The 14,347-nt window shown below is 37.5% G+C and overlaps 2 protein-coding genes across 5 annotated transcripts in view; both read right to left on the reverse strand.

Annotated features, from left to right (window-relative positions):
* The window catches only part of LOC133528402 (metastasis-associated protein MTA3), a 103,492-nt gene that overhangs the window by 61,835 nt on the left and 27,310 nt on the right, over nt 1–14,347 (reverse strand). The gene's annotated exons all lie outside the window — the stretch shown is intronic.
* Nucleotides 3,765–5,111, reverse strand: LOC133528406 (uncharacterized). The gene has a single exon (XM_061865792.1). The coding sequence runs from the start codon at nt 4,632–4,634 to the stop codon at nt 4,038–4,040; it is 597 nt and encodes a 198-aa protein (XP_061721776.1). The 5' UTR covers nt 4,635–5,111; the 3' UTR covers nt 3,765–4,037.

Raw genomic sequence — 14,347 nt, forward strand, 5'->3', positions numbered from 1 at the left:
TTATCGCTCCGTCTGTGACGGGCTTAATTCAAAACTTACCGGTTCCATTCGCGAGAGAATCATTACAAGCTTAACTTGTCCAGTTAGTATGTATGTATGCATGATGTATGTTAGTGTGGGTCAAATCTTGAAAGCTAAATTTGACCCACTTCCCGATTTCCGATAGAGCTAAATGTTGCATATGCAATATTACGATGATGGAGACAGGAGGTGGCCATGGGAACGCTGTGATAAAACAACGCAAACTAATTGTGTTTGGGGTTGTTAGAATTGTCTCCATCAGTAATAGTTGTCTTGTGGAAAGAAAAGTACAGTTAGCGATAATAGCTAGTATTAGTACCAAAAATTAAAATTATGGCAAAAAAATAATATTTTAAATGTATAAAATAAAGTTCAGGAACTTCTAGTTTTGTGAAACCGTGTGACTCTACAATGGTATCGAGAATTAGAAAGAGTAGAGGTTTCGGGTGTTTATAATTTTACAACCATAGTGAAGTAGAGTGCTCATCATTATCATAGTAAAGTCACGGAATTTGAAGGTCTGACACTTTTTATCGATTCTATGGAATGGCATTAAGGTTCAAAAGTGACAAACCTTCAAATTCCGCGACTGTACAAGTCATCTTCATATATAGGTACAGTCAGCATCAAAAGTAACGGATCAAATAAGTTTCATAAGTAAAAGCTTCACAAAAAGTGATGTTCTTAATATAGAACAACTAAGAGTGTAAAATATATACTTTTGAACGCGAATTTTAGAAACTTATCTATATTTGGATAAGTTATCCGGAATATCAGATACTTTTGGCGCGTTGTTTCATGCGCTACTTTTGATGCTGACTGTACGTTTACGTCAGGTGTCAATTATTTGGCAGTAGCAAGTCGAGCACTGGACCGTTTACCTTAGTTTAAATATTATGGAACAATCTTACACAAGTCGACCTAGCCCCACAGTAAGCCTAATTAAGGCTTCTGTCGTGAGTACTAGATAACGCTATATATAACCCTTCCTTTGTAACCGAATTGTACATTTTAGTAACTTGCTGCGTTTGTTATGTCATACCAAGCGGGACCTATCGTGCTGTCAATGTAAGTTTAGGTCAAGCAAACGAGTTCAGTTTAGAGGACACAAAAATGTTAGAATTAGAATGTACGTTAGCCGGTACGGGATGTTAAAACAATGCGACGGTGTTGTACAAGTGCGGATCGGTTGGATGCGCGAGGTTCGTCGACCCGGTTGGTCGTGCCCCGTACCCCGCGGTCTCACTTTCGTTGCGTCCGCGCAGGCCGAGGCCTCCACTACACGTGCCCGCGCGCAGCGCCGCGTAGTCGACGGTGACGTCATCGCCGCGTCCCGACGCGATGCTACTAGCTGCCGGGGCCGGTAGAGCGTGGAGTTGTTTGTGCTCTTCATTAGGACCCCCATGGGAACCATGTTAACGATGCACTAACCATGACTTTCCTTAAGGTAGCGCATATCTACAAAGCATTATCAAAGGGCGTGCACGAGATAGAAATATTTGATTGTATAATATGTATTAACTATTATCGAATCAGACAAATATTGTAGATTCGCAGAGGAAGCAGAATAGTGATACTCGGTGAAGAACTCCTGCAACTGCATACATTTAATGACCTAAAGAAAGTGCAAAATATAGCACACTGGTGTAAATGTAAAGCAAACCGACTAGTAAGTAAATGTAAACTAAACCACTAAACGGTGACTCACATAGGAGTCCCTTTACAACGTCTGGAAGAAATCGAGAACCTTGTAAGGATGGAGTTTTCTCTTTCAGTTCAGAGATAAGTTGCTATTAGCAAGAGCACGTCAGAGTGAAGTAAGAGGTATTGGTAACTGATGTTATAGCCGTACATAGCAATATTAATAATTCTCCTGTGCATTTGCACAGGAGAACCACATAGCCTAGCCACACACAACATTACTTGCGAAGTATGTGATGGGAGAAACATAAACAGCAACAATTCTCGGGATGGGAGAATGTGATCTTTCCTAGGATGTCCTCTTCATACTATTTGATAGCTGTGACTCTCAGATTAGCAACGTCTCCTATACCCGTCAGGGCTGCGCCACAGTGATGCACTGAGCGAATAGTATAAAGTTAAACAACATTACCGACAGCTTACGGTCAGTGTACCTATGCCAAGCGTGAGAGATGAGCGACAAGCGGGGATCTAACTGAGTTATTGGTTATAGTCTGAATATGAGAAAACTTCTAGGATTTCCACAGAATTGTTACTTGGTGATTGTACAATTGGAGACGTTTTATTAATTCTTGACAACCGCATTTTGAAGGCTTCCTTGACACCATACAACATCAAAATTATTATTAAATTATTTTGTTAGATTTGTCTTATAAAATACGAGCTATGAAAAAAGATTCGTAACATTTTTTTCGATTTCAGATATCTTTTTTTTTAATCAACAAGTCAAATTGATGGTCGCAGTAAATTCAAATCCGAAGATATAAATAGGAACTAAACCGTTATGTTATAGATGTACTAAAATAAACTTATATATGTAACCCGCATGTTTCATCTTAGTAATAAAGACACTACACTTATAGCTTGGAGTATTTTTAAAAGTTGCAGTTACCAAGATGTCTAACTAGCGTTTACGTAATCATTACACGATCTATGTATGACGTAACTGATATACTGAGATCTAGAGTTTAAAATGTAAACTGATAATTCATATTATACAAGGGTAAGCTAACAGGATTAGCGTGTGAACTGCTGTGGAGACTATTACCATGACCTAGACTGTAGGAGTGTTAACGAAGCTCGTTGCTATAGTGTAACTATTAAGTCTGACTTCCAATTACCCACAGTAGTTACCAATCTCGGGGTCTTGTTATGGTACAGAACTTATCGAAGAGGCTCACTGTAGAGACAATCTGTTTTGTGAATATAAGGATAGACGCCAATCAACACAAGAGTTTGCTTTGGCCGATGAGCGGAGGCATATTCATCAGGTTTTCAATTAGATCAACAGACAGACAACATCTAGCTGTTAGCTCAAGTTATAATCTTGTTTTGTGTGAGATTACCGAGCACATCTTCCTGAATCGATCTTACGATAGGATGATATTTATAATGGAATGAAAATGTAGTATAATCCTCGTCTCGAAGAATACAATTTAGCGGGCATTGGGGTCGTATTGTTTGATGAAAATCTAAGCTTAACACAATTCAGGTCTCGGTTGCACGAGCAGGCAATGTAACGGTGCCGGGTATCGGAGTTTTAAGGCGGGGGTCATCGGTGCGTGGCGATGGCGACAATTAAAACCGGGATAAGTGTTGCGTGTACCTGCGAGATGAGGGCGCGACGGTCGATACGGGAGGGGTGGCCGGGGAGGCCAGTTAGGAGTTTAGAATACAACTTGCCGTGTATTGATGTCTCCCGAGCTATTTTTATTACTTGAAAGAATCATATGAAGGATGTCTACGAACTTGCGCCGTAACGATTTATTGTGATTCTCGGTGCGTAGATGATGTTCGTTTAGCGGGGGTCAAATCGCCCATGGTTTCTTGTCACACGTAATGTATGCTCCTATATTGAAAAGACAACGAGTTCTTTCATGCATTTCTTTAACAAAAACAAAAAAATTAACATTAATTTCAACGCTATAGGTCATATATTTTTTAATTTAGATTTATCCTAATGAATAAAGGAAAGTCGATTTATCTCCAGCTTGCTTAAAAACATTTCGAACACGTTATCACGGGATTGTAGTGCCATAGATATTAGGGTGTCCCTTATATGAGCAAAAAAAAAAATTTTTTTTTTTTTGGAACGCATACCCCTCAATATTATTAGAAATGCTTTAAAAAACGTACCTGCGAAATTTCCAACCTTTGTTACAACGGGAACCCGTGCCGACTTGGCTTTAAAGTTGTGTCAATTTTTTTAGTACGCACCTTAAACTCGTACTTCCCATTTTATTCCAAAATTCAAAAACAAATAGGAAAATAAGTTCAAATCAACATAATAATCATGAAATACAGTTATATTATACTTATTTGGGATACATTTTTCGCAAAGTAGCTTTTTTACAGTCAGGATAAAGCTTTCTGTGTTCCTGAACACAACGCAATAGAAATTGTTTTTGCTCTTCGTCCGCCGTTATTAATCCGTGAAAGTCTTGCATCAGCTTAACCGCCCTTTCTGCTGTATCATTTACAGCTCGAAGATTTGAGATTTTAGATAAAGCATTTAAATAAGCATCATCTTGGTTCCACATGAAAACAGGGACCCTCAAAAAGCTGGTGTCAATTTTCAAGCGAGTAAACAAGTCTTTACTCTTTGTTGACACGAAATCATCCATGCTTTTACTAAATAAAGTTTTAGCCATTTCTTGTTTAGATGGAATATATCTTTTTTCCTGTTGATGCGGCTTCTCGTTATCACACTCTAGTTTAGAAACCATCCTCATTTTCACTTCAACACCTACTTCTTCGTCGAAAATTGCCATAATCGCAACCTCATCCGTCATATACCACAAGTGTTTGCAGAATTTATCTAAAGCCGCTTTTGAAATTGCCTTATCAATTGCTTCATACCTCTTCAAGGTTTTCAGAAAGCACAAATCCTGGTGAGGAGCTTTAACTGCCATATTGCACTGAAGCCATGGTTTTACATAAGAAGTCGCGAATCCTTTCGGCCCCTTTTAACAACGGTAACTTGGGGAGCAACAGGTAATGTCAATGCGGGTTCATCTAGAGAACGATCTGATAAAACAGAAGACGTAGGGCTCTGATCCAGCGGTACATAATCATATGATGATGAAGATTCAGGAATGGATGTGGCCTTTAATCTTCTTTTCTCTTCATCTATTTTCCGTTGGCGAGCTCGATCTTCCTTTCCTGACAACTTTTGGTCGACTCCTGCTAGACAACCCTGACGCCCCGGTTCTCTCTGTTGCTGTAAAAATACTTTATCTTCCTCAATCTTTATCATCTGAAGAGCATCAGCATGTGCAATATCAAACAAATTATCCAAATTCATTTGAAAATCATGCTCTCGGCGCTTATGAATTTCTGTGCTTTTTTTACAATTTTTTTGTAAATCACGCCATACTTGGTAAAGGTCTACAAGCTTCTTATATTCATAGTTAGGGAGTGCCCGTGTAGGTATTCTAGCCTTTTCCCAAAAGATAATACACTCGCGAATCGTAAGATTAGCACTTTCGTTTACTTTTAAATTCACTTCGCGAATGTTATAAAACAAAACTGCCAGCACCTGCCTATTTGAAGGCAATTTCGCACCTGTTATCTGATATTTTATATCACCCACTAAGAAAATATCCTTTTTAGAACTTCGCAGTTCAATATCCATTTTGAAAAACTAAACTTATGCCTTACAGATACCAACAATTGTCGATAGACTAAGAAATTACGCCGTAATGTGCCGCTCGTTTTAAGCAACTTGTATGGACAAGATTCAGCTTCAGGTCGGCACGGGTTCCCGTTCATAGATCAAGCTAATTTTTGTTTTAGGAGTACTTTAGTACATATCGAACAAATATAGGGGGTATGCGTTAAAAAAAAAAATAGGTCGAAAAATAAGGGACACCCTAATAGATATTCTAAAGTATACATCAATATGACTACTTATTGATGAGAGGTTTGTTTCTGATTCAAGCGCAAACAAACAAATAAGTAAAGACGAAAAATTAATATATATGAAGCCGGTGGTCCTGGGTTCAAATCCCAGTAAGGACGTTTTATTAGTGCGATGAGCACAGATATTTGTTCCAGAGCCATAGCCCATGACTCGTGGGTATTTTCAATATATTTAAGTACTTATCAATATTTATATATTGTATGTTACGTCGTCTAAGTTACTATAACTATAACACAAGCTATACATATATAGAGAACCTAATCTACTACACCTGGTGCACTTTTTACCTTGGGAAATGAACATCAGAAATTGACAAGTCGATAACGTAGTTGTCGTAACTAGACTTCTACCACTTCAGTCAGGTCGGATCACACATTATAGGACGTGGGACATTGATACACAAATTGACTAAACCCACAGTAAGCTGAAAAAAGGTTCTTTAAAAAATTATATTACAGAATCTCATTGCACAACCAATTATTCGCATAATTTCATTTTGATGAATGATCAAGTGGCAACTCAACACAATCATTATTTTGATTTTTCAACCTAACTGTTAGCAACTGTATGTTTGGCTTACAACATCAAAACGACACTTTTTAAAACGCAACTTTTTTGGTAGCAGAATCACTTCGTAAGTCTAATACCAAATATAAAAAAAAAAGGTTTATTTTCGTATTCCGGCGCTGTTTGGTCGCAGTTGACCTAACACGCTCCTCCTCGCTTCGCTCGTCGTCGCACCTATCTTCACTCTATCAGATGACTAGGCGTTATTGTATTAATAAATAGTTGGTCAGTTGAATTATTTGGCGAGTGAAATGTTATATGTCTTAATAATAATCTACTTAACAATAATTCTACCAAGCAAAACGTTACCATAATTAAAATTTGCCGAATGTTGGTTGCCATTTGCCAAAATAAATCATCTGCGAAAGATTGGTTGGCAAGTGAGATTCAAACAGCAAAACTTCGGCGAAAGGCAGAACACCAGTAGATTATATTCCTGGCGTAGCTGATTAAGAATAGTATACCTACTATTCTTAAGGAGTTCCGGCTCATTATTACATATTTGATCTATTTATATAAATCCAATGCAAGAGCGCTGAGTGGGTTGTAATTACTGAACTAGGAACAAAATTTTCAGATTTCCCTCGTCTTAGACGAATGTAGGGTCAATCGCCCGCATGGCGTTAATTTGTGAATATTATTCGCAAATAAAGAAGAATAGACATTCCAATTCCATAAAGATTTAAGTGCATGTTTTTTATTAGAAAACCAAGTGAATAAATCAAGACGCAAGCTCGAAGCAGGGAGCGGTCGGCGCGGGTAAACCGTTGGATCGTTTAAAAACTCGACCGGGGCTTATTCCAATTCCCACAGCTAACCGAACAGATCTCCTCAGGTCGACCAGTATAGTGAATCCGTATTTTTTTTTAATACTACGTCGGTGGCAAACAATCATAAGCCTATGTATGCCTGCAACTCCAAAGGAGTCACATGCGCGTTGCCGACCCTAGCATCCCCTCCCTCCCTCGTTGAGCTCTGGCAAGCTTACTCACCGTCAGGAACACAACACTATGAGTAGGGTCTAGTGTTATTTGGCTGCGGTTTTCTGTAAGGTGGCGTTACTTCCCCAGTTGGGCTCTGCTCTAGATCTGGAATGACATCCGCTGGCTGTGCCCTACCACACAAAGCAAGATGACATTCACAATGCCCATACCTCTCTTTTGGACGTAGTTTAAGGACGTACCCGGGTCCAAAACTATGCGTCTTTAATATGCGTATTGGAAGATCACAGTTATACTGAAGCCATGCGCTCGGCGAGAGATAGGCATGCATGGCCCCTGACTGCTGCTCGCGCTGCTGTAAGTAGCTGACAAGTGACAACTTACGCTAATAAATTAATGTCACAATATTTTTCGATGGATTTCTTATAAAATTAATATTAAGTACCTATTATGTTCATTTTTTTACTCGAGTTCGCAGCGTTGTTAACCTAGTGATAGAGCGCGCAATTTATCGTATCTTTTCGGTGCAGGGTTTCATCGCGAGGAAACAGAACTAATCCCAATAAGGACTACTATTAACTAAAAATATATACTTAGGGTTGTCATACGTCCCGTATATTCGGGACTGTCACTGCATTTTTGCCTGTTCCGTTTTTGTCCCGTATATCAATAGAGTCAGACCAAGATAAGTTGGAAGCGGTTTTGACAACTCAGACAGTGCCAGTGTTATTTGAAACGTCAAACAAAGCCTGCACCTAACAAAAGTCTCTTTTTGACCCAGTGGTTGACTGGTAGAGAATGCCTTAAGGCATTAAGTCCACCATTTGTACTTTATATATGTGCAATAAAGTATAAAAAAATAAATAAACTTCTATGAAATTATGACGTTTATTTAACACTTGCACAGGCTGGGTTATCACAATCGTTGCCAACTTAGCTTGGTCTGACTCTACCGCTGTAGCATAGCTACATAAATGGCCATAATCATCTCCGTAACGCCATTACTCCACATTGTCCCGTATCAGTACCGAAAAGTTATGGCAACCCTAATAGATATACTCGTAAATACAGTTAACGTATCAGTCCGAGTAGCTGTAGATAGATACCTAAGCAATAGAGAAAAAGGAGAATACATTTTTCACGATGCTATCCCTAATTATTATTTTACGCTTATCAGTCCTAACCTAATCACGAATAAGAGGGTGAATCAATTTTTTTCTTAGGAATAGGGTCAATAAGAAAAGAAAATATAATGACTAACTATTCTAAAACAATCCTCTTTTTATATAAATTTTGCGTCCCTCCACAGCAATCATCACCGCATTATAGTCATCAAAATTAGTTTTTCGGATGTCATACAATAATTATGGGAAAAAATTAAATTACTCTGAGCTAAGTCTGGCCCTACTCGCCAGCCGATAGCCGATAAAAAGTGCCGAGATCGATAATTTGAGATTTCGCTTTGAAATGTCCAAACGCAGGTAATTTAAAAAATTAAATATTTAAAAATTAACACTCCTTAAGAGCCAACAGGACAGGAGTGATCATTTCTCCATACAAACGTACTCGACTGTTTTCTCCGTGGTTTTTGAGGCTAGAGCAATGATTTTTTCATCACAGATAATCTCTTTATTTATTTTTGATCTTAGGCTAGGTCATTTATAATATGAATATAAAAGTAAAATATAAAAACACTTACAAAACAATACAAACATATAAAAGCACATTATAAAAAAACCTAACCTGCCGGTGCTCAGGGCTGCAGAGAAAGGAACCGCCGGACTATCCGCGCCGTATGCAAGATCACCGCCTTCTGCATCTGACTCTTGAATACTCTTGATCCAACCACCTAGCGAGTCTCTCAAGGTGTTGGTCGAGACTCTTCGCTATCAGACCGTTCGCTGAAACGACTATCGGGCCAATGATCGTCGAATCAACATCCCACATGGCGGTTATTTGGTGAGCCAAGTCTAGGTACTTACTGGACTTTTCCTTCTTGGCTTTCACGAGATTCTCATCATGGGGGATGGTGATGTCGACTAGCACGGCCCGGCGTTGCGATCGATCTATTATCACGATGTAAGGCTTATTGGTTACAATAATATTATTAATATCTGTTCATATTTAGATCTCAAAATTTCGTTACATTTGGTTAAGTTTTGGAGGAGGATACAGTCGAGTACGAAAATTTTTTTTTTTGAGATTTTTACGTAGGATTTTTCACCTAACCATGCGTTGTTCTTATCGCACCAGTTTTAGGAGCGGCTTCTATTAGCGAGACGGATATATTCACCTAAAATATTTGATCTCAGCTCCCGTATCCTCTTAATACCTTGGTTAAAAATTAACATTCGTGAAACTGAAACCCATAATTCTGACAATGTTTTAAAACACAAAACATCTGTTAAGATTATTGTACACTACTAAATGAATCTTTAAGGTCTGTGCCACATATTTAAAATTGATTCGCCTGTCTTATAAAACCATTAAAGAACGGGCGTAGTTAGATTAAAAATAATTGTCAAATAATACCACATAATGACTGCACCTTAAAATAAAACTATGTTTAGAGAGGTTTTGTAAATATGCAATTCTAATATTTTTCTTTATTCATCCTCGTAATGTAAACAATGCATTATTCTCAATTAGGTCCAAGGCGGTAGATTTGAAAGCACTTTGTGTGCTTTCTATACATTATACTTCACCTCAACGTTCTTGTAATCACACGAATAAGCAATGCTCGACGAAGTCCATGTACAATATTCAGTGTGCATGGCATTATCTACATGTAATGTAATAAGTAGTATTCTGGCGTCTGCAAAGTTGTAGGTACATAGAGTTCAGGTAGAGGGACGCCTAATGAAAGTCGATGAGATGAATGTTTCGGCTTCAATTAGAATTGATTAAAGTCGTCAGCTCGCTGCGTAACAACTGTACCACAGACGGGAGCTTTTCAAATTCGACGGTTAATCAAAGGGTGAGTTCGGTAATTCGAACAGGGAGGAGGGGGACACGTATTAGTTTGACCGGCAACCGACAACAATGGGCGAACATAATCTCGAAGTATATTATACACGTGAATACGAAGTATATTAAATACGTAGGTGATTGTAGAAGGCCAAACGTAGAGAAGCTATATTAAATAAAGGAATGGGTTCAGTTAGCATTTCAAAAGGTACCTCATACGAAATGATTACAAGAACATTTGTAAATCTAGACTTATTGATCTCATATCCACGGGTACCTAATGATTCTCCGAAGATTGATTCGCAGATTATCGATTTGCAGACAACGATTCGCCGAATATCATTTCGCAGAGTGATTCATTTGTAGATGTAACTTTCGGTCGACTAACGTTACGCAGACTCTTGATTCACATACAGTGCAGTTCGCTTCTGTGTAAATTAGCAGAACTATTATTGGACGATTTTCATTTGGCAGAGTAATCTTTTCGTTTAAGGAATGTTTAGTCGATTAACGTTTCACATTTTATACATCGTTATTTTCGAAACAAAGTCTTTACTTTCAAAAAAACTGACTTCAGAAAGGATGAAATAAAATATTAACCTTATTTAAGTATATGCGTTTTGGTTTGAATTTTTTTTTTTACTTAAATATGAACAAAAGCATAGGTATTGTACAACCAGCAACATTAACTGTCCTATAACCTTATGCATCGAACCTATGCAATATAAGTTTTTAATATCTGGACGACCGAGCCTTGCTCAGAAAATGTATACAACTCAAAAATGTGTTCATTTGTGAGTTGTATACATTTTCATACTCTGGTCATTTGTGTTAATGAAAATAAGTATATAATTAAATATATCAAAACCATGTTTATCAGACTCAAACTAAAAGTTGTTGTGTAGGTTAGTAATGTCCTAGTCTAGCCATAAATAAGAGCGAAGTTTTGTTAATCAATATTAATGCCAAAAGATTATTCGACCTATTGTGTTTCGACCAATAGTTTCTCGGGTAATTGTGAGAGTTACTAAATGATTATTCTACGAAACGTAAATATGCGTATCAATGTTCTGCGTATTGACTACTCGTGCAAACGACTATTATGCGTAATGACATTCTGCCAATCTTTACTCGGCCAAAGAACCTGTCTGCGAATCGTTGTTGGCGAATCGAAAATCGGCGTATTGTTTGTCGGAAAATCAATAGGGCACCCATATCCGCACACAGAAAAGCGAAGTTTTGGACATTTGAAAGGAGGCGCGGAACCCAAGCGGGCACGTAGAGGCCCTATCGATAATTTGATGAAATGTACTTTCACCGAATTATGAATAAGGTCCGACCGAGATCTCGGTCTCGGTCTCGGTCTCGGCATTCTCGGCCAAAAATCGGGCCGAGATCTCGGTCTCGGCTCTCGGCCAAAATGGGCCGAGATTCTTGCCGAGACCGAGAATAAGCAACGAGTTATCATTGGTGAATTTGAATTTTCCGCGCACGAGCCCCGGGGTCTAAGCCACTCGTTGGTTGCATCGCCCGGTTGGTGTGACATTTTTTGTGATTTAAATTGGTTTCATAGCCACATTTTAAGCCAATTACTTATCAAATACTAAGTGTTGGGATCGGATAGGCGCGGTTGCAAGTAATGACTTGTTCATTTGGTTTTTTTCGTTTTGTGGTAGTTGTTATTGATGAATAAATGGGTGTATATTGTTATCGGGATGTAACTTAGATTAACTTGTTGTGAGTGGAATTATTTTGATACTAAATATATTTGTGTCAAAGGGAAAAAGCAAAGCAGTAGGTAAGTACAAAACGACACCTGTGGCGGATATTTTGGGTTACAAGTTACAATATATAACTCTTTATTTTGATTATTGTTATTTTACCTCTTTTTGTGCACATCCGTACTGAAAAACCGGCCAAGTGCGTGTCGGACCACGCATAATGGAAGGTTCCGTACCTTCATATAATACAAAAAAGCCGTACAAGCAAAAGAGCGTATGTTATTGGCACTTTTGTCGTTTTAATAAGAAGATCAGTTTTTTTATAACTCTTCCATATTCAAAATAATTTTCCTGAAAAATTATTTGCTCATTTAGAATTTTTTTAATGGTTTTGCTCTCCCGGTTCAAAAGTTAGAGGGGATCACACAAATTTTTTTTTTAAATCGATTATTGTCAAAAGTATTTATTTAATAAAAAAAAAACGTTTTAGCAACCTTTCTGTATTTTTAAAGACCTATCTAATGATGAGCCACATGATTTTTTTTTACTTTTTGTTACATTTATACGGAGTATATATTTGAAAATATATTTTACATTATTTTTTTCGAAACTAAGAAGCGACTTACATAATACATCTACACCTACGTTCCAACTTTGGTTATAAAATATACCGTATAGTTTTTGAGTAAAATGGCTGTGACATACGCACAGACCGACAGACATTAGGACATGACGTAACTACAAGGGTTCGATATTTGCCATTATGGCTACAGAACCCTAAAAATACTGTTTAATAGCGCTAGGAATTGATTATGATAACTTTTTCCTGATAAATCGTCGAATTTCGATTATAAAAACAATTTTAGTGCAAAATTCGTACTTTTTCTCTATTTTATAAATTCTCGGTCTCGGTCTCGGTCTCGGCCGAGAATCCCATTGAATCTCGGTCTCGGTCTCGGCCGAGACAAAAAAAGCGTTCTCGGTCGGACCTTAATTATGAATAATACATATTTTAAGTTATTTTACTGTCTAAATCACATCTTTCAATCTGCTCTATCAGACCCGTCGTTATTAAGAGGCCGCCGCAAGCTCGGCCGAATTTCACCTACACATACAAAAGGTGTTACGTTTTCATTGTAAAACTGTAGTGTAGTTATGTATTTATAATAGGGATTGCAATCCGGTCCGGCGGATCCGGTAATCCGGCCGGATCCGGCACTTTTCAGAAGCTACCGGATCCGGTAAAATAAAAATAAAAAACGCCTAAATAAAGCATGCACTGTGCGTTTTAGATGAGGAAAAGGCGACGGATGAGAGGTATGAAGTTGAACAGAGCATAAAACGAATGAAAAAGTTTATATTTAGTTAAATAAAAATATATTTATTATGACGATGACTGGGAACAGAAGATGCCTTTCATGTTGGTGGCAAGATATGACGATTACATAAATACTGTAATAGAAGGAAAAATTAAAGGATGGAGATGCCTGGAAGGCATTTGTAATTTATGCTAAAGAGAAGGTTAATGTTGTGTCATAATGATGTGATAGGAGATTAAAAGTAAACAAATTAGCAGGATTAAGTCGGCGGTACTCAACCGACTAGAGTTGGGCTAATCAATATGTGTTACATGTGTGAATGAATATATGATAACATTGATGATCTTTAGTTTACTCCGCTTTTATATACACATATATATGATAAAATATCGTTTATTTTCTATTCAAATTTAAGAGAGAATCTTTTGTATTTACAATTTCGACCAATCTTATGCAATTTCCTTCATCTCGTGGTACATGCTACTCTACGTCTAGCCAATTCTTTATTTGATCCACGTAACTTTTCTTAGGAAGTCCCTTTCCGCGATGGATTTCAATCCTACACTCTATTATTTTTTGCATGAGATCGTCGTGTCGTGTTCCATTCCCTATAATTTGACCAATATAATTTTCTGTAAATTAAGAAAAAGTTCAATTTTTATAATCATACAGTCAACTACTTCCTCGGGCAAAAATGACGGCAAATTGAATATCATTTTGCCTTATTTTCTTACTATAATGGATGACAACGTTACAAAGAATTCAATCAAAGAACAGTTACGAAAACTTGTCCTTTCAAGGAGTTCCAATTCCCACCCCACATCCCATTACCAGGCTTTGGAAACTTATAATTGTAAACGAAAATTTTAGCACTTGTGAATGGTTAAATATAATAAATGACAGATTTCATATTTGGTTTTTAAAGTGATATTGGCAGTGTCACACCTTTTACTACTAAGTTCAATTTTATTGTTAAGAAGATATTTATTAACTTCAAATTATAGATTAAGGAATACGTATTACGCAAATAACTAGAAAAATATGTCATTTACTTAACTTTAATATCCCTATACCAAACCGGATCCGGTCCGGCCGGATCCGGCCGGGTTATGGCCAAAATCCGGCCGGATCATCAATCCGGTTTGCAATCCCTAATTTATAAGTACCTATATAGTATATTAGTATTTT

The sequence above is a fragment of the Cydia pomonella genome, chromosome 19, assembly GCF_033807575.1.
Source record: "Cydia pomonella isolate Wapato2018A chromosome 19, ilCydPomo1, whole genome shotgun sequence".
Lineage (NCBI taxonomy): Eukaryota > Metazoa > Arthropoda > Insecta > Lepidoptera > Tortricidae > Cydia > Cydia pomonella.

Bases quoted from the DNA above. Each gene is read 5' to 3' on its own strand.
- LOC133528406 (XM_061865792.1), bottom strand. From the start codon at position 4,634: ATGGCAGTTAAAGCTCCTCACCAGGATTTGTGCTTTCTGAAAACCTTG.